The sequence below is a fragment of the Tachyglossus aculeatus genome, chromosome X2 (assembly GCF_015852505.1).
Source record: "Tachyglossus aculeatus isolate mTacAcu1 chromosome X2, mTacAcu1.pri, whole genome shotgun sequence".
Lineage (NCBI taxonomy): Eukaryota > Metazoa > Chordata > Mammalia > Monotremata > Tachyglossidae > Tachyglossus > Tachyglossus aculeatus.
This window is the reverse complement of record NC_052100.1, coordinates 11772176-11791520: the sequence shown is the minus strand read 5'-3', so window position 1 is coordinate 11791520 and position 19345 is coordinate 11772176. Positions and strand designations below refer to the sequence as shown.

Here is a 19345-nt window from a genome sequence, read left to right as displayed (position 1 = left end):
TCCCTGTCTTACAGATGAGGAAACTGAGGCGCAGAGAAGTGACCTGCCTAAAGCCACACTGCGGGCAAGAGGCAGGGTCAGGATTAGAACCCAGGCCTGGGCTCTTTCCCCTAGGCCACACTGTTGCGGAGGGGTGATTTGACAGAAAGGAGCCTATTAGCCATTTGGCTAAAACCTGTTGGCCGCGACCTCGTTTCTGATGGATTCCCCCGTCGCCCCCCAGCTTCAAGCGGCGCCTTAAATGCCCACTTCCTCCCTCTCCCCTTCAGAGGAGCCTTGAGGACTGAGAATTCCAGTACCTTGAGCAGATGAATCATTTTATTTATTAGGCCAAAGGGCCAAATCCCCCTAAAGCTAGGGCTCTGCCAGATGAACGGGGGGGGCTTTGCAAAGGCGCAGCCCGTTTGTGAAAACACAATTAGCAAACTCTATAATCCGGACTAATTGGCAGGCGGCACTCTGGCCTCTCTCCTCTTCCGCTCCCCTCCGGCTTCCCCCGGGGTCTCCCCGCGCTTAGGTCGGGGAGAGAGTGGAGGTGGCGTGAACCGGGGATCGCTGTACGCCTACCTACCTATCTAGCCACTTACCTGCAGCATGGCGCGGGAGGCCGCTGGGACTCTCTTCCGCCATCCGTCACCTGCTCTTCGACAAGGAGAAGCCCACCGAGGCCGGCGGGAAGCAGTCGGACCGTGGTGGCCAGGCTTCTCTGCATAAGCCCAGTACATTGCGGTCATCTCCACGGCCATCCTGTCTTCCCCCGAGAGGAAGCTCCTCCTTTCAGATATTTATCAATGGATCGTGGACGCTTACCCTTACTTCAAAAACAAGGTGAGTTTGGAGCCGGGGACGGGAAGCTACCGGCCCGGCCTGGAGAGGGAGGAACGATCTGGGTGACCGTGGCTGCCCCAGTTGAGGGTTTCTCCTGGGCTCTCAGCTTTGTGGCCCAGCCAGACTTCCGATCCAGTCTCTGTTCACGGGAAGGGGCGGCTCCCACCCGGGTGGGGATGGAGAGAAATGGGGGGCTCACTAGAAGTGGCCGGAATATCTCTTCTGAGCCCGGCAAGTTGGAGAGTTCCCATTTGTCCCTGCTGGGCTGGTTCCATTTTCCCCAAAAGCCTTGCTAGACACTGGGAGGGTGGGGGGCTCTCAAATCTTTTCGTATAAAACAGAAAGGGAATTGGAGCCCTCAGTCCAGGGGCTCCCTTGGCTGGCCAGAGCACGGGGGGCGAGCGACCTGGTTGTGTTTCCGAGAAAGGTGGAAGCGGACGACCGACGGGGAAAGGCGTGGGGAGTTGGGGGGCATGGGGAACGCCCTCCGAACCAAGCGCCGTCTTTGTAGCCAAGGGATCAGAAGGCCAGAGACCCACCTGCTGTCCGGGAGCTGGGCCTTAGGTCGGAGGAATGGAGTTGGCGGCGTCCCCTCCGGACCCTCGGGAGAGGTCCCTTCTTCCGAAACACCGGCCACCTCGTGGGGCCTCTGCCCTTCCCCCCAGGGGAAGAGCTGGAGGAACAGCATCCGCCACAACCTGTCCCTCAACAAGTGTTTCGTCAAAGCTGGGCGGAGCGACGGCAGAAAGGGTCACTTCTGGGCCACCCTGGAGGACTTCGCCAAGGGCGAGTACCACCACCGGCAGCGGGCACGGAGACGGATCCGCAGGTGAGGGGCAGCGGCTCCTTGGAGCTGCTGGTGCCGTGGGGGCTGCTCCAACCCTGGGCAAGCAGCCATGGTGGCCCCAAAGGGGGAGAAATGGGTCCAGGGGGGCAGGGGCTGGCTAGGCAGGGCCGGACGGGGGAAAGGAATCGATAGCCATCTCCGCATAGAAGTAGCACGGTGTAGTGCTACTACATGGGTTCAAATCCCTGCTCCGCCAGTTGTCAGCTGTGTGACTTTGGGCAAGTCACTTCACTTCTCTGGGCCTCAGTGACCTCATCTGGAAAATGGGGATTAAAACTGTAAGCCCCACGTGGGACAACCTGATCACCTTGTATCCCCCCCCAGCGCTTAGAACAGTGCTTTGCACAGAGCGAGCGCTTAACAAATGCCATCATTATTATTATTAGTGGATAGAGCAAGAGCCTGGGAGTCAGAGGTCACGGGTTCTAATCCTGATGCCCGCCACTTGTCTGCCACGTGACCTTGGGCAAGTCAATTTACTTATCAGTACCTCAGAGAGTTGAGACCGTGAGCCCCATTTGGACAGGGACTGTGCCTACCCCATTTTGCTTGTACCCATCCCAGTGCTTAGTACAGTGCCTGGTACATAGTAAGCACTTAATAAATACCATAATTATTATTTTTATTATCCCAATGCTCTCTTTCCCCATCTCCCAGAGGGGTGACTGGGGATCTCATCTTTCCCCTCTGGCCCAGCCTTGGGGGCTGGGGGGGAATCCCTGCTTCCAGGGGGACTAGTCATCCTGTGGTTGTGACTCAGGATGGATGCAGCCCCGACAGAGCCAGGAGGAGTTTCCTGCAGGGCTGCAGTACGGGCTGGTGCGACCGGGAGCCCCATCGCACACTCGATCGATCAGTCCTATCCATTGAGCACTTACTGTGTGCACAGCACTGTACTAAGCGCTTGGGAGAGGATAATGCAACAGAGTTGGTAGACCCCTTCCCTGCCTTGAGCTCAAAATGTGGCATCGTGATCTGGACTTAGGGAAGAGCCCCTGGCCTACCCCCGCTCTCCCCTCGACTTTAACCGCCCTCTCTCATTCTCTCCGTTCAGGATGGCAGTGAACCTCCATCTCTACCAGCCCTGCACCTTCTACGGACTAAAGGACTGCCCAGGGCACTACGGTCTGTGTTGGCGCCAGTTCCTCTCCTCTGCTCTGCCCCTTTCCCTGCCGAAGGGGCACCCGGAAAACGGTAGCTCCGAAGCGCTCCAGAGCCCTTGCCAGGTAGCCTCAGGTGAGCTGGGGTGGGCGGGGGTCCGCTTGCCCTCAGGCCGTTGCCGATGGATTGGAGAGGAAAGGAACAAACCAGATGTCAGGCCCCCGAGGAGGGGCTTACAGTCTGGTGAGAGGAGGGCCGGGAACTAGAGTTCAACTTCCTAAGCAATCAATCAAAGTTATTTATTGAGCGCTTAACGCCGGTGACCGCCCCCGGGATCGTCGGACCCTGCCTTTCCGGCCTCTCTCAGATCCCGGGAGCCAGATGGAGGTGGGAGGGTGGGGAGGTTGGGTCCAAACTGGGACTGGAAAATAGGTGGGGGGCAGAGCCTTTAAGGCAAGGAGAGAGCTGAGGGGGTAGGGGTTATCCCTAGGGTTTGACCCCGGGCGGGTCTGCGGTTCTGGCCTGAGGTTTCTCATCTTCACAGTGCGCTCAATCCTCTGTAAACGTCCGATTCCTCATACTGGTCAGCCCCGGTCGGGCCAGGGGTGTCAGAAGCTGCTTACGCCGATGATCTTTAAACCTCAATCATCGGAGCAGGACCAGGCCCTTCATCAGAGCGATCATCTAAAGCCCCCCTTTTTGTTGCAGAAGGACCCTGCCCCCATTTCTCCTGCTAACTGCTCCTGATGCCCTTAATGAAAAACCACAGCTCTGGGGCAGTAAGTGGCACTAGAGTCCTTACTAAGGAAGACGACTTTGCTGTTTTAAGCTGCTGAGATCAGCCTTGAAAACCAGTAAGCTCATGACACAAACTAATCTTTTAACATGGTCAGTGCCCTTTGGGCTGGAAGGGAAGGGGCAGGGGCCCAAGGTTGGGCTGGGGGTGGGCTGCAAGGATTTGGGACTTCAGACGAGGGATTGCACCAGCCTACTTCAGGACTTGGAACTGTGCCTGTTTTCTAGCTGAAATGTATTAGAATGTCTGACCCCCTGTAGACCGTAAGCTCCCTGGGAGCAGGGAACGTGTCTGCCAACTCTCCTGCCCTCTCCCCAGAGCTTAGTATAGTGCTTCTTGCACACAGTAAGCGCTCAGTAAATACCATTCATTGACTGAGGTTCAACCATTTTCTCCCACTCAAGGGCGGCCCTCACCCCGTCACAACTGCCCGTTCCCACCCACCGAAGTGGAGCCTGCCGGGGGAATGGGGGAAGAGGGACAGGGCCAGTTGCCTCATCCCATTCCTGGCCAGCACGCCAAGATCGGAGGGCTTGATTGGTTTCCCTCTCTGCCTTCCAAATGTCCCCTCCTGGGGCCCCTGGTCGATTCTCCACCCCTCACTCTTTAGTTCCAGCTCCACCTCTAGCCACCCATTAAGATAGGAGTCTCCTGCCCCACTGGTCGCCCATTACCTTTCCCACGCAGTCCCTTTGAGGGAAGTGGAGATTGGGCCCCGTTGCCACAGGGATCACCTCTTCCCCTGAGCGGGTGATTCCACACCCAGACCTGCGAGAAAAAGGAGGGAAAGCCGGCGTGTCATTAAGCCGGAGTTGGGGTGACTGGGCCCCCTGGGTTGCGTGTGTCGGGAGGAGCCGCACTGTTCTCCCCCAGAAGGCCCGGGGAAGGGCGGGGGGTCCCTGCTAGGGGGCTCAGGAGCAGAGCACATCAGAACTCAGGGCAGGAATTGGGACTCGGGAGGAAAGGGGATGGGTCCAGGAGGCAAATAATAATAATAATAATAATAATAATGGCATTTGTTAAGCGCTATGTGCAAAGCACTGTTCTAAGCGCTGTGGGGGGATACAAGGCAATCAGGTTGTCCCACGTGGGTTAATCCCTTGGGTTCTAATTCCAGCACTGCCAAGGGCCTGCTGTGTGACCTCAGTCAAGTCATTTATCCCGCTCTGCACTCCAGCATCCTCATCTGTAAAATACAGACGATACCACCTAGCATTCCCTACCTCACAGCAAAGTCAGGCAGAAAAAATGCCAAGTGACGTGAAACCAATTTGGATAAACTTAAAAAGCCCTATCCCATTGGAAAGGATGATGTTGAGTTCTTACGTCTGGGCCTGAATTAGCTTTTGAAAGGCCGTGATGCCTTTTTTTTTTTTTTTCTTACGGTATCTGCTTAGCACTTACTATATGCTGGCACTTTCTAAGGGTTGGGGTGGATACACGCTAATCAGGTTGGACACAGTCCACGTCCCACGTGGGGCTCACAGGTTTATTTACGGACAAGGTAAATGATGCACAGAGAAGTGAAGCGACTTGCCCAAGGTTGCTTTGCTTTTTAGGAAGCGGTTCTTCTCTCTGGGGTTTGGTTTCCTCGTCAGTCCCAACAGGGAGCATCTGGTGAGTCCCACCCCAGCAAGTCACGGAAGGTCATCTCACCTATCTCCTTTGGCACCAGGGGACGGCGCAAAAACGGGGGGCCGGATTGGAGCAGGATGAAGAGACAGCCAACAAAAGGAAGTGGAAGACTCAGAGACACAGCAGTCTATTAATGCAGAAATGAACACTTCTCTCACAGTACAGTAGGTGGAAAGTACAATTGACTTGATCTTTGTTTTAGTCTACAACCCATCCTCAATGAGGGTGCTTGAAACTGGCTCTCCCCCCATCCGTCAGGCCCCGGTGCGTTAGCGGGTGGAGCTGAGGCCGGGGGCTGGGTTTCACGGGGTAACGGTTAGCCCTCTGAACTCTGAATCCAGCAATCCGAGTTCAAACCTCAGTGGGACCTTGTTACGCTTTCACGGTAAGGGCTCAATAAAGGCTATCGATTGAATGATGGGGGGGGGGGGGGGGAGACCCCCAAGCCGCGCCCCGTCCTTTACCTCGAAATCTCACCCACTGCAGTCTTGAGAGCTCAGGGAGACGTCTTCAGGGGAGGGAGGGCCCAGCTTTGTCAGTGCCAGGCTCGGGGAGAAGGAGGCTAGGAAAAGGTCCCTGGTGCCCTCCCCTCTCCACAGACACTCACCAGGGCAAGGGGTAGCGGGGAAAAGGGGTTGACGTTGGGACTTCTGTCACTGCACTGAGCCCATTTCCTACGGGCCCCCGACACGCCAATAACCTCACCCGGGACGGGAAGACCCAAGTAGTGCTCTAGCCCAGTAAATGTGCCAACAGAAACCCACAGCTCCTCAGCTGGGGGCAGTGGGGTGGGGAGAGATCAATTTGGAAAGACGACCTGTGCATCCAGCCGATCCACAGGCCGAGGGCACAGTTTACACATTAGCCAGAGTCCCGGAGTTCTCCAACTGCCTGGCTTTTGGCCAATTAATTCACTGCTCTGGAGCCCCTCCACCAGAGGGTAGGTAGAAGCCAGGAGAAGTACTGGAACTCAAAACTGGACCCATCGCTCACTCTTTCGGGAGCTGCTCCGGTAAAAGGTGTGAAGGCGGCAGAGCCTACTGGAAAGAGCACAGGACACCTGGATACCAGTCCCTGTTCTGCCGCTTGCCGACCGTGTGACTGTGGGCACGTCCTTTAGCGTCTCTGGGGCTGTGTCCTCATCATAAAATGAGGATGAGACCGGTTCTCCCTCCCTCTTGGACTGGGAGACCATCACGGGCAGGGAATGTGTTGAACTGTACTCTTCCGAGAGCTTAGTACAGTGCTCTGCGCCCAGCAAGCTCTCCAGTACGATCATTCGGGAGCCCACTGGGGGCACAGACCGGGTGCAAACTGATTATCTTGTATCTATCCCGCTTTTCAAGTTCCCTCCTTGATCCTCAATCCACCAGAAAAATCCAGAACTAGTTGGAGTGCATTTCATTTAAAACTGAAGGAAGTAGCCATGTGGCATTACAGATTGAACTTCCACTTTCCTTTCCTCTCCCGCAACCCTGCCTGGATGTCACAAAAGAGAGCTTGGGGTGGGGGAGAGGGAGGAAGGGAGAGAGGGAGGACACCAAATAAAGCCCCTATCCTGAATTCCAGTCTCCTCCCCCTGTTACTGTTCGAGGCCGTTGCTCCCTGAGACAATCTGATGTCGAAAGAGACCCTCCCCACCAACCGCTCCTCCTCTTCCTCCCCCCATGCCCCTCTGGCTCAGCAACAAATCTAGAGATCACTCTTTGGATAATGCTTTTTTTTTTTCAAATCAAACAAACGAGAGAGGCGGGCAGGGGTTGTTTACAGGCTTTTTAGTGGTCTTTATGTACAAGAAAAATGAATTTATTTTTTTTAAAGCCGCCCCTCCCCCCCCCCCCTCCAAAAGTGCATTTTATTTTCTCCCACACTTTATAAAGACTCTCGGTACAGTCTATGGAATGTCTTCTCTGTGCTTTATCTGTCCCTTCACCCCCCTCCCACCCCCCCATGTCACGTCTTTGGTGCCCCCACTCACCTTTTTAGGGCCTGGGGCAGGCAAGGGTGATGACATTACCTGTCTAGCTCCCTTTACCTCCTCAACCTCCAATGCAAACTGGGTTTTAAGAGAAAGGAGCTGCTGAAGGTACCCCCTTCCCCCCAAATAAAATTGAAATAGATATACTTATGTATACACACACCTGTGTGTGCATGTACACACATACGCACATCTGTGTGTGTATAGGAAGACAGAGGGAGAGCGCGCAAGACTTCTCTGAGAACCTTGACCGCCCCCCGCCCCGCCGTCTCTCCTGGGTTACGAAACTCACAGCAATGACTCGACTGCGTTTCTACCTCGGTCCTGGGCTTAAGTAACTTTGAAAATAAACCTGCAAATATGAATATTTTTGAAAAAATAGTCTGCTCTTCTCCGACCTGGCGGCCTAAACATTCTTCGTCTCGAGCCGGGAGCTTGCTCAGGCAGGGAATCTGACAAGGTTTGGGGGAGGCGGGTGGGGCGGGGAAGCCTCCCCCTTGTTTCTGTTGTCTAAGTCACCCTGGCCGCTCAACAACAAAAGGGTTTGTGCTCATTCCCCACCTCCTTCTCTGTCACTGTCTGCCTCCCCACCCACACGGCCTCGTTGGCCAGTCCTGCTCCTCCTCCGCCTTCTCAGCCCTCACCCGATGTGCAACACGACCGCTCTCATCGCGTCCAACGGGTCTAATTAGTGCAAAAAAAACCATCCTCCCACTTTTCCAAGATGCCGCATCCCTGCTTCCGAGGGCTGGCTAGACCGTTCCGGGCCTCGGGGGGCGAGAGGCCCGAGACGGGAATCGGAGCCGGCCCTCCCGTTTCCACCCGAGAGGAGTGGAGGGCGAGGGCCGGGTGGGGGGTCCCCGGAAATGGGAGATGCAGTGTCTTCCAATGGAGACCCCGGGGAGGGCACGACCAAGAGGAAGCGTAAGAGGCGCACGGTTACAAGACAACAAGGCAGATTACGAAGAAGAAACACCCCCCCCCCGCTCTAGCGGGATAAAGCTTCAGAAGCAATTACGGATATACGGGAAACGCTCCGGCCGGACCGTTCCCCTCGCCCCATCCACTCTCCGGGCTGCAGGTTGGCCGTTGCCTGGCCGAGCGGTGTCTCTTTGGGCCCTCGGCCAACCGGACGCCACAGCTGACCCAAGACAGGCGGCGGAGATGGGCCCCATCTCCCGCCGCCACCCCCCTGAATTTCTCCGCCCCCCACCCAAAAGCTTTCTGGTGAGGACGGAGTAGCCTTTGGTTTGGCCCACTGAAACCCGCAGGCAGTTCTCCCGGTTCTCCGGTCTTTCGCGTCGCTCCTTCCTCCCTTCCCTCTTGTCCAAAGTTTACATTCACTGTTTTGTTTTTTCCTTAAAAGGGGAGAGGGGAGGAGACGCAGGCTCCAGATCCGACTGCCAGCTCCTCTCCCGACTACCCCATCCCAGAGAAGAGTCAAAAAGAAACGTTCGGCGTCTCTCCCTGCCTGGAGCAGGGAGACACGTGTACAGTGCAAGTGTTCAGTACAGGCTTCCTTCCAGACAGGCTTCCAGCCCTCGGATCCCAGCGCTTAGCACATACTAAGTGCTTAATAAATAGCATCATTACTATCTAGCCACCCCTCAGCTACCTCGGCTCTTTCCACCCCCCTGCGGATGACTGGCGGCTCCTTTAAAGCGGGCAGCAGTCAGGTCCGCTAACTCCACTGTGATGGACTTTCCCAAGCGCTTGCTTGGGAAAGCACAGAGCAGGCGCTCAATACACAGACCGCTGGCTGATGGTATAGCCACCCCGTCAGCTGGGTGCCAATCACCCTTTCCCAGGAGAATTCTGGATGTGGCAAGCCTTTTGGGCGCCTCGGGGCCCAATCCTACCGTCTAGAGCAAACCCTGAACCGGACACTTACTTGCACAAAGACACACAAACACAGTAATACCACTAAAGAAATGACAAATTTGCTTTGTACCAGGCAGCAGACACCCCCCTCTCCACCCACCGGAAAAAAAAAAACCAAAACCAAAAATAACCAAAAAAAAACTTTGCTGTGTTTTGTGTTTTTTTTTTTTAACAAGTTGCCATTTTTTTCCTTTCCTTATCCCCTGAAACACATTACTTCATCAGTATCTTTGGCAACACTTTATCACAACCTTAATTTTTTTTTTAAAAAAAATCAATGTTTATATACAGTATATGATTGGGGCATTTCTTTCTCTCTTCCATGCAACTACTTAACATCGCTCATTACAAAAGGAAAACAGGTCAAAAGGTTAAGGCAGAATGTACGTGGAGATAAGAGGTGCTTGTGCTAAAGTGTTGCCTGCATTGTTGTACATGAATCTGTCCACTCTGAGTGCCTATATTTGTTCCCCGAAGTTCTACGGAAGGCAAAAGCGTTTTCATCATAAACGAAGTTGGGGCAGGGGCGGGCGCGGGAGGGGAGAGGGGGTTATTGTTGTTCCCTAAATCCAGTTGACCAGATACCCTTCCTTGCCAGCCCTCCTCTTCCAGAAACAAGGCAAGACCTCAGGGAGGAGAGGGGGAAGGCCAGGGAAAGTCCAACGGCACCAAGCGTGGATCAGAAGGCAACCTGCAGCTTGACCTCACAAATGCAGTTATCACACGCTCTTGGGGGGAAAAAGCCTCCCCCTCTGGAGATCTTGGAAGGTTCTCCTTAGCTCCTAATTCAAACTCGGGACCAAACCGGAAAACCCCCCTCCCCGCTCCCGCGTCGGCCCCGTCCCCCTCCTCTGGTCCTTGGAACAGATGGCAACTCCAAAATAACCTGTCCTGTGATTTTCAGGTGTGAAACAGGACAGCCTGTGTTGGGAAGGAGGGTCTGAGGATGGAGCCATCTGCAGATAAAGGCCTAGGGGCTGAGGTCACTGTCTCCACCCCTCTCCCCCATCTCCCCTGCCCCTCCACCCAAAGAGAAATCCTGAGACATTTTGGAGTGACGGGAAGGACTTTTTTTTTTGTTTGTGTTGGGTTGTTTGTTTTTTTTTTATTTCCCTTTTTAAATCACAGAAGTCTTTGGGGAGGAAAAAGTTCAAATCAAACAGGTGAGAGCTGGGGAATTAGGGAACTGAAGCTGGAAAACAGATACTGCCACTGCTGATTACAATAAAGAACCTCACGTAACTATTTACAAGTCCTTGCTAGGTTTGCATATGCAAGATTGAGCCAGTGCTAAGCAGGGGCCGGACTTGGGACGCGGAGGACCCCTGCCCCATCCCCTCTCCCATCGTCTGCCCCGTTTCCTACCTAGGTTTGGAGGGGAAAGGAGGCGGAATCTTCAGGGGGAAAGATACAGAATTTTGGGATTCTTTTCCGCTGCCAGGAATTTCGAGCGCTAACCGGGATGGGGAACAGGGAACAGAACGGGATGACGGGGGGGACGTCATCGGCTTCGCCGCCTTCAACTCTGTCCTGAGGGTGGAGAGCCCTCGGTGTTTTGGACCTCGAGAAAGTCCTCCTTTCTTACTTTTTTGGTCTCTCTCTATCAAACGCAATCTGAGGCCCAACCAGGGCTGGGCCTATCCGAGAGCATCGGCGGGGCCCGAGATGGTAAGCTCTCTGCGGGCCAGGATCGCGTCTACTGACTCTGTTGTACTGGACGCCCCCAAGTGCTCTGCACACAGTAAGCATTCAGGAAACACCCCGATTGATTTAAGGAATACATATTGGGGAGCTCGTAGGTGTGGGGGGCGGGCCCCCCAGAGCTGGGATTTTCCCTGTCTTCCCACCCCACCCCTCAAGGTCCCACTTTAGATTTGAGATAAAGGGGGTGGGGGAAGCCAGTGGGGCCACTGCCATTCACCTTGGCTTGGTCCTAAAACGGCCGATATGGACTCTTCCACATTGGAAGGAGGCCAAAATGAAGTCCGAGGAGAAGGGAGAGGGGCCCAGGTGATGAGAGCGACTTAGGGGCACAAGGGCAGACCAAGCTGGGGGGGTGGGGGACACGGGGGACGGGGACGAGAGGGGCACAGGGGCAAATTGGAGGGATCTGGCTGGCTATAAAATACATGGACAAGATCCCATTTCCCCCGGGCTCTCCACTTCCTTCCACCTCCCGGCCCTTTCCCCGGCTTCTCGGCCTAGGGGGGAGGAAGGGAAAGAGACAGGAGATACAGCTATGGCTAGCACTGGCAATAAGATGCTTAAAATGAATAAAAAGGCTCCCCCCAAAGAGAGGAAAAATAAAAACACAAAGAAATCCATATTTCCTGCCTAAAATTCAAGCTTCGGGTGCGAAGTGTAAACACTTCTGAGGGTTCTAGGTCCCGTCACAGAACCTAATTAGCACAGTTCCTCGTTTATTACTTCGGGAAATAGACGTGAATTCTGCTTTTGTGGGGTTTTCTTATTTTTTACAAAAATAAATCAATTTTAGGAATTCATTTAACAATCTGTTTTTTGTCTTTTTCGTTTTTCATAGAAGTTGGTTGCAACTTGTAAACATGTTTTAAATTAAGAATTAAGATAAAGTGTAGTACCCGTTCCATTACAAAGTGCTAAGACTTCAAAATTTTTTTTTTCTTTCATTTTTGTATTTTTGTTTTTTTTTTTATTGCTTTTGCCTGCATCGAACATCTCGACTCTCTCCTCCCTGCCCCACTCCCACTTGCCGGGACCCTGTCTCCCCCTGCTCAACCCCTAGTTACATTCACCCCCTCACTGACTGGCTGTTCCCTCTTCAGGAATTTTCACAAGAAATCTAAAAGTGCTTTCAAGAAAAGGGCTTTCATCTCTCAATGTCTCCCACCGGGAGGGTGTGGGGCGGGGGGCAAGGGGAGACAGATGGACAGAGCCTCTCTACTCCCTCCCCAGAGGGTCACCAAGACCAGATTTTGGGGGGGGGGGGGGGCGGAGGGCGGGGGAAGACACTGCCGGGAGAACCGGCTGATCAGAGGCCGAGGCCGCAAGTGTCCCTAATGCTACTTGCCCGGAGAGGGGGCCGCACGGGAGCTATTAAGTGCAGCAAGCTGCAAAGAGGGCTATGGTGAGTGCTAATTGGGTCCCCTCCTCTCTAGCCAAGAAAGCAAATATCTGTGTTTTAGTGGCCATGAGCAATGGGCCCGGTCGAAGCCTGGGTACAAACCAGGACTCTTTGAGGAGGGCCTGAAGCTGTTCCCTCTTTGGTGGGAACGGGGCAGGGGCGTTTGAGGGAGCAGAGGGAATCGTCGTGGGAAGGGGAGGGGGTGGGGGAACCCCCTATTAAGTGCCCTGAGGAAAGGGGAGGTGGAGAGCAAGGAACTGGGGCGGGGGCGCGGTTTAACGTCCACCAGGTGAGGTGGACGGAACTCCAGCTTTTAAGGTCTTGTCTGAAAGACAAGGGACTGCAGAGGAGGCGAGAGCCCCGGAATTGCCAACACGGCGGGTCTGCGGGGCCGCAGGACGGGCTCCTTGCTCGGGGGACGGGGAGGTTGGGAGGGGCCCCTCTGGACCTCCCTCCCGGCAATATAGTCCCATTCCTCCCCAGTGGGGAGATTACTTTGGAAAAGAAAAAGAGGAACAAAACAAGGAAAAAACCAAAAAGAAAAAAAATAATAATAATAAACCAACGAAACGCAATCCAACCCGCCTCAGCCTTGCCCAAGTGGGCCCAGCTCCCACCACCTACCTCCCGCCCAAAACACTGGTCTAGTCTGCATTACTACCGCTGATGGCCATTCCCTATATGGCCCAGGCCTTGCTCCCTCTTCCCTTGGAACGGGTCGCCAGGTTGGAGGGGGAATGAAGGCCCTGGGGCTTTGGCAGGAAGGTGGGCAGGAGGAGGGGAGCTGGAGAAACACACTGATAAGAATATTTTCTTCTAAAAAAAGTTGGGGGTGGGGGGGGGGGACATCGTTAAACAGAAAAATCTGAGGAAAGTACTAACTAGATTTTGTGACGTCTCATATATATATATATATATATATATATCTGTATATATATATAGAATTTCTTTTTCTTTTTTACTTTCTTATCTTTTTTTTTTTTTGGTTTTAGGAGAGTTCCATTGTTAAGTTACCGTCAGATGACCCTCCCGCTACATTCATTCTTCCCAGAGCCTCTTGGCCGGAGCTCTCATCTTCCTCCTCAAAGTGCTTCTCTTGGCCATTCCTCTGGCTGTCCTGGACGGGAGAGCTGCTTCCATCCCCCGGAGGCGCGGCGACAGGGCCGGGCAAGCCGCCGGTGTCGCGTACCCGGGGCTTGCGGCCCCGCCGGGAGGGGATGCCATTGCAGCCGTCCTTCTTAAGGTGCCTGTGCAAATGGTCGGAGCGGACGAAAGTTTTGAAGCAGCTGTCACACTGGTAGGGCCGCAGCCCGGTGTGCACACGCATGTGATTCTTCAAGTCGTAGTTGTGGGCGAAGGCCGCGCCGCATTGCTGGCAGAGGTACGGCTTCTCCCCGGTGTGTTTTCTCATGTGCACCTTCAGCTTGTCTTGCCTGCGGCAGTGTGGAAGCAGAGGGCACCCGAGAAGGGCAATCAGTGACATCCGGGGTTCCCCTTGGGCCCTCCCGCAATCGCGGCTTCCCCGAGAAATCTCCATTCTCTCCACCCCTTGCCCACTTCAGCCCGTTCCGCGCCACTTAAGCACTCGCTCACCTCCCCGACCAACTCTGTACGTTATTGCTTCTCCCTCTCTACAGTACAGCTAAATGACCATCTCTCCACTAGACTGAAAGCTCCTTGAGGGCGGGGATTACACACACACACACACACACACACAAACACTCACTCACTCACTTTCTCCCGCCAAGTACTTGGCACAGGGACTCGAGTCTGATTGCCGGGACAAGTAACTCCTCTTCTATCCTTGGAATCTCTCCCCGGGAGAGCCTGGGCTCCCCCCTTCCTTCTTCCCCTGCAACGGGGTTGGCTGTCGAGTGATATTTAAGAGAGCAAGGGGAAGGAAAAGGAGGCTGAGCCAGATCCAAGCTGGCACCCAAGTCTCCCCCGAGACCGGTGGTCCCAACACCAAAAGGAGGCCAGCCTCAACTCAACCGGCCTTGTAAAGAGTTACGGTATTTATAATCGTGGTATTTTTTGAGCGCTTATGACCTGTCAAGCGCCGGTCTAAGCGCTGGGGGCCGAACACAGCCCCGGGCCCACCCGGGCGTGCTCACCGTCTAAATAGGAGGGAGGACGGTGGGACGATGGGAGAGTTTGCATAATTTCTTGAGGTGAACCCCCGCCTCACGTCCTCCAGGAGACCTACCCCGGTTAATTTCTCACTGCCCCTGCTTAGCTCCCGACACTGCCCGTCTGCCACTTTTGCAACGCGTAAGCCCTCGCGTACTCAACCTCCCATGGCACTTAACGACCCTGCGACTTAAGCGCTAATTCTGGAACCTGTCCACTTTTCCTTCTTCCTTCTCCCCGGCCCCTCCAGACTCTTAGCTCCCCGAGGGCAGGGCTCAGGCGTGCCGCTCATTTCTAGGCGCCTCTCCCTACTGTCGAGGGCCATGTTCTGCACACAGTAGTTGCGCGATAAATACTACCGATCGACGGACAGTAGACGTGTGTTAACTTTCATTTCCCTCCACTGGACCGGGGTTGGGGGGGTGCACACCTGTAGACTGCGCGCTCCTTGTAGACGGGTTCCCTGCCAACTCTCCCAAGCACTCAGTCCAGTCCTCTGCCCACAGAAAATGCTCATTAAATACCACTGATTACGCGGGAACATTATCGGCGGCTCATTAAAAGAAATAGAATAATTGGATGACGCATCACGACGTCCCTCTCCGCAGAGGGGAGGGGGTGATGCACCTTGGAAGCACGAAACTGCCTCAAGAAGGGAAGGGTTGGTGCGAGAGATCGGGTTCCTGAATTATTCTGAAACTACCACTGAAACCTCAGAGAGCAACCCTCCAAGACCACGGGTGTTGCGGCACGGAGCAACGAAGGGGTGCTGGCGTACTCACCTAGGGGCGGCACCGGTTGCGCGTGCGCCAGCCAAACATCCTAGCCAAGGTGCGCGCCTCAGGAAAACGGTCAATTGGGAAGCGGCCTAGTGGGAAGATCCCGGGCCTGGGTGTCGGGAGAACCTGGGTTCGCATCCCGATCTGCCTCTTGCCTGTGTGACCTGGGGCAAGTCCCTTCCCTGGGGCTCAGTTGCCTCCTCTGTCAAATGGGGGTTTAATCCTCCTACTTAGACAATGAGCCCCACGTGGGGATGGGGACTGTGTTCAACCTGATTGTTTTGTATCTAATCCGGTGCTTAGAAAAGCGCTTGGCACAGAGTAAGTGCTTAGCAAATATATTATTATTATCAACATCATTAAGAATCTCATGGCAAGAAGACACAGAGACGCTACTGGAATTCATGGCCAGGTGGTCATTTTTAACTAATCAGCCCTCATGCCCACAAACATTTAGGGGGAAATTTTGATAAATTCTTGAGGTTTCAACTGTATTTGAAAATCTGGTACGCAGTAGGGGACAATAACACCGAGCTTATTTGGCACGATTAACTCAAACTCTCTTTGGGCCAGCTACCCTCCCGGCACTTGGCAGGGTGGTGTATGAGCCTACTGTCTATGCGGAGCTCCTTCTGGGTTCTGTCCGGGGATCTGGGTGCTAATCCCACTTGCCCTCCATGGGGCAAGTCACTTCGCTTCCCCGTGCCTCAGTCCCTTCATCTGTAAAACGGGGATTCAATACCCATTCTCCCTCCCACTCAGACTTGAGCTAAGAGACTGGGTCGGCCTGGAGGATCTTATCTCTGCCCGACACTTTGTACGGTGTTTGGCACAGAGTAAGGACTTAAATGCTCTTCTTATTTTTGTTATTCATAATAACGAACCTGGCTACGTTACCGGTTAGAGGGAAAGTCTGCTCAACTCGCTCACCCTGGGCATGAATAAACGCCACTGTCAACTCAGAACGGGCATCGGAACCCTCTCTCCAAGCTATGAATTGGTTTAACCTCACCTGCTGGTGTTAGTTTTTCGCACTTGCTGTTCCAAACCTCGCTTTGGCTCTGCGGGCCACCGAGCTCAAGAAACGATTCTGAGTCAGTAAGAGGAGAAGCCCACTGGCTCCTGCAGGGAGAGAAGTTAGCAGAGGCCTCGACGACATCAAAGATCACTATAAAGTTAGCCGGGGCAAGTCCGGGGCCGACGGCAAAGAGCAGAACAGGAGTAGTGACGGTTTTTGGGGGGGGGGGGGGGGGGGGGCGGTGCAGATTTCATAGCCCATTACAGCAACCTGTATAATTAAGGCCCAGGTTGCTTTCACAGCCCCGCCCACTGATAAAGGTAACCAACTGACTCAATGGGCCCGTGAGTCACGGCCTCAGCTAACGCTACAGGAGGCCCCGAAGTTAGGTTTAGTTCTGCTTTGGGCATCACCAGAAAATTCAAAGGCCTACCTTTCCATCTTTGCCTCTGGTGCAGGAGGGTGAGGGAAGACAAAAGCAGGTGGGGAAGCAGCACGGCCTAGTAATAATAATAATAATAATAGTAATAATAATAATAATGATGATAATAATAATGATGATAATAATAATAATTTGTTAAGTGCTAGTAATGATAATAATGCTAATGATAATAATAATGATAATAATAATAATATTTGTTAAGTGCTTACTATGTGCCAAGCACCGTTCTAAGCGCTGAGCTAGATACAAGGTAAAAAGGAAAGTGAAAGGTAGTGGAGAGGGCATAGGCCCGGGGAGTCAGGGGACCACTGGATCCTTAATCCCGGCTCTGCCCTTTACCCGTGTGACATTGGGTAAGTCACTTCACTTCTCTGTGCCTCAGTTTCCTCAACTGTAAAACAGGGATTCAATACCTCTTCTCCCACCTAAGTGAGCTCCTTGTGGGACAGGGATTGTGTCCGACCTGATTAACCTTGTCACTGCTCCAAGGTTGAAAACAGTGCTGAACACACAGTAAGTGCTTAGCCAGTGTAATAGCAATAATAGTGACATTAAGCCGAAAGGGCTTTGGCATCAGCTGGTCCCCAAGTCCTGACTATCTGGTGTGAGCCATCATTCCAGAGAGGAGAAGGAGAGGAGCTCTAGGAAGTGAGCGCAGGCCGGAAGACAGAAAACTCACAGTGCGAAAGAGAAGTTGCAAAGCGGGGCGAACCTCTTTTGCTCCTAGTTCGAGAGACTCTTGGGGGACAATGAGAAATCCGACTTTGGGCCCTCTCTGGCCCGACCCAAAGCAGAGCAAAGTGGGACGGGGCGATAAAAGAGAGCAGAGTGGATAATTGTTCTGCTTCTCCCCTTCCTCCCCCACCCCAATTCCCACCCCCCACCCAGCAGACACAGGGAAATTCCTCTCGGGGCCCCGTGAAAGGGGATGATCAAGCGAGTTTCGGAGGTGGTCGCAGAGGGGTGTTGCTTTTGATTCAGAGTGAAACTAAGCCGAGTGGCTTTGGGGTGGGGAAAGTCCCCAGCTGGGGCCACGGGGTGGAAGCGACATGCAGAATTCAAGGGGCCGAGCATGTGCTCCGCAGAGACGGCCCCGGGGCAGGTCACAGGGAACCGATACACCTGGCCTGGGCGCAATCTAAAAGGGAGGCCTCAAGGTGCAGAGAAGTTAGGAGCCCAAGACTCGGGCCACTACGACCACCTGGAAGATAGGTTCAAGAGAACCTCATGGACGCTGCCAAAAAAAAAAAAAAAATGCTGACCCATCTTTAAAAGAGCCTCCTGACCTTTCCCACCTGCTCAACGGCTTAGTGATAACGCATCCGGCAGCGGGGAACCACAGATGATGAGGGAGGACGGGCCCAGGGCTGTGGGTTGCATTTTCTATTTGGAACCAAACTGATATCTGCAGGCTGACGTCCCTTAGGTCCTGGGCTTTTTGTAGGGTCTTGGTAAGGGCCCAGAACCTCCAGGAATCTCTCTGGACACCTGCACGGGCCTGGGGAAATCAGCTCCCCTTACCCCATCAACACTCATGCCCTGGCCTGTTTAGAACTTGTAGCTCTTTCCATCTCACACCTCTTTGGGGAGAACCGCTGCTCCCTTCTTCAGGGACCGAAAAGTTGACAGGGGGGGCGGGGGAGGAGTCCTGATACAGAGACTCAGAGAGGAGAAGAAGAAAAAAAGTCAGAACTGAAGCAACAGAGAGGGAGGTTTCAGGAAGGGGTCTCACGAGAAGCAGCAGGATGTGCCAAGGGTGGAGCTGCTTGGGGAGAGGGAAGGAATCTGGCAGTAGCCTTTACAGCCCTTCCCTGGCCCCGACTAGGCTAGGGGAATCCAGGGCCACATCTGCAGAAGGCGAGTCTGGGGAGTGAAGAGGCAACCCTGCCTCAGCAGGAGAGCCAGAAGCTTAGGGCCTCGGGGGAGAGAGGCAAGGCCGGGGACTGTGGAAGCAGCACCCAACTTTCCTCCACCTTGCCCCGATCCCATCAGCCGTCTGCCGTCCTGTGGTAAGAGGGGGCTTCGGTTCTCTCTGCGTCCTAGAACTGGCTTGGCAGCGGGGAGGAATGCGGGGGGGCTCCCTGAGGGCGGATATCACATCTCTACCACCACTGAACTCTCCCAAACGTTCAGTGCTCTGCACAGGGTAGGTACTCAATAAATACTCCCGATTGACCAGATGGGGCAAAAAGCCCCAAGCCCCGTGGCCAGCCAAAGAACCCTCCCAATTCTGCAGGACTTCGGTCGGCTCCCACTCTAACCTCGCTCAGGACGCTTCTCTCCGGGACATCGTCCCCTTCGATGGCATTTGGTCGCTTACACTCCCGGGTGTTCTTCCATGAGGTGGGAGGTGCCCCATCCATCCACCCACCCCACTCCCAGCCACCGCCACACACCGATCCGTTTCTCTCGTTCAAAAGAACTACACCCGGCCCCAACCCCTGCCACAGCTGGCATGGGATTCAAGTGGGAGGGACTGGCTTTGGTCCCCAGTAGCTAAGTGCATTATCTACATTCCACGGCTCTCCCATGCAGGGCTCTTTTGATTGCAAAACCCTCTTCGCCCATGGGCCCCGCTCCCCGTGGCGGGGAGAGCGGCGCTAGGGTGGGAGCAGAGACCAGAGCCTTGGAGTAGGGGAGAAGGGAAACCCCCGTTCGGCTCCCCGGCCCGGGATAAACCCAACTCCCCTCTCTAACTCTAGGCAGCCGCTGGGTTGCTCGGCTGGGTTGGGGGAGCGTTTTCGGCCTGGGGGCTCAATGTTCTCAGAAAGCCCCCCACCGAGCCCCAGTCTGGCCTCTCCCTGCAA

General features: G+C 54.3%; 1 protein-coding gene across 2 annotated transcripts in view; it reads right to left on the bottom strand.

The window, feature by feature from the left end:
• Positions 1–13136: 13136 nt before the first annotated feature.
• The window catches only part of ZBTB7A (zinc finger and BTB domain containing 7A), a 28609-nt gene continuing 22400 nt past the window's right edge, over positions 13137–19345 (bottom strand). For both annotated transcript variants that reach the window (XM_038770796.1, XM_038770795.1), the window contains exon 3: positions 13137–13602. In XM_038770796.1, coding sequence (XP_038626724.1) covers positions 13158–13602 — 445 coding nt within the window. In that variant the 3' untranslated portion in view covers positions 13137–13157. The remainder of the gene's footprint in view (positions 13603–19345) is intronic.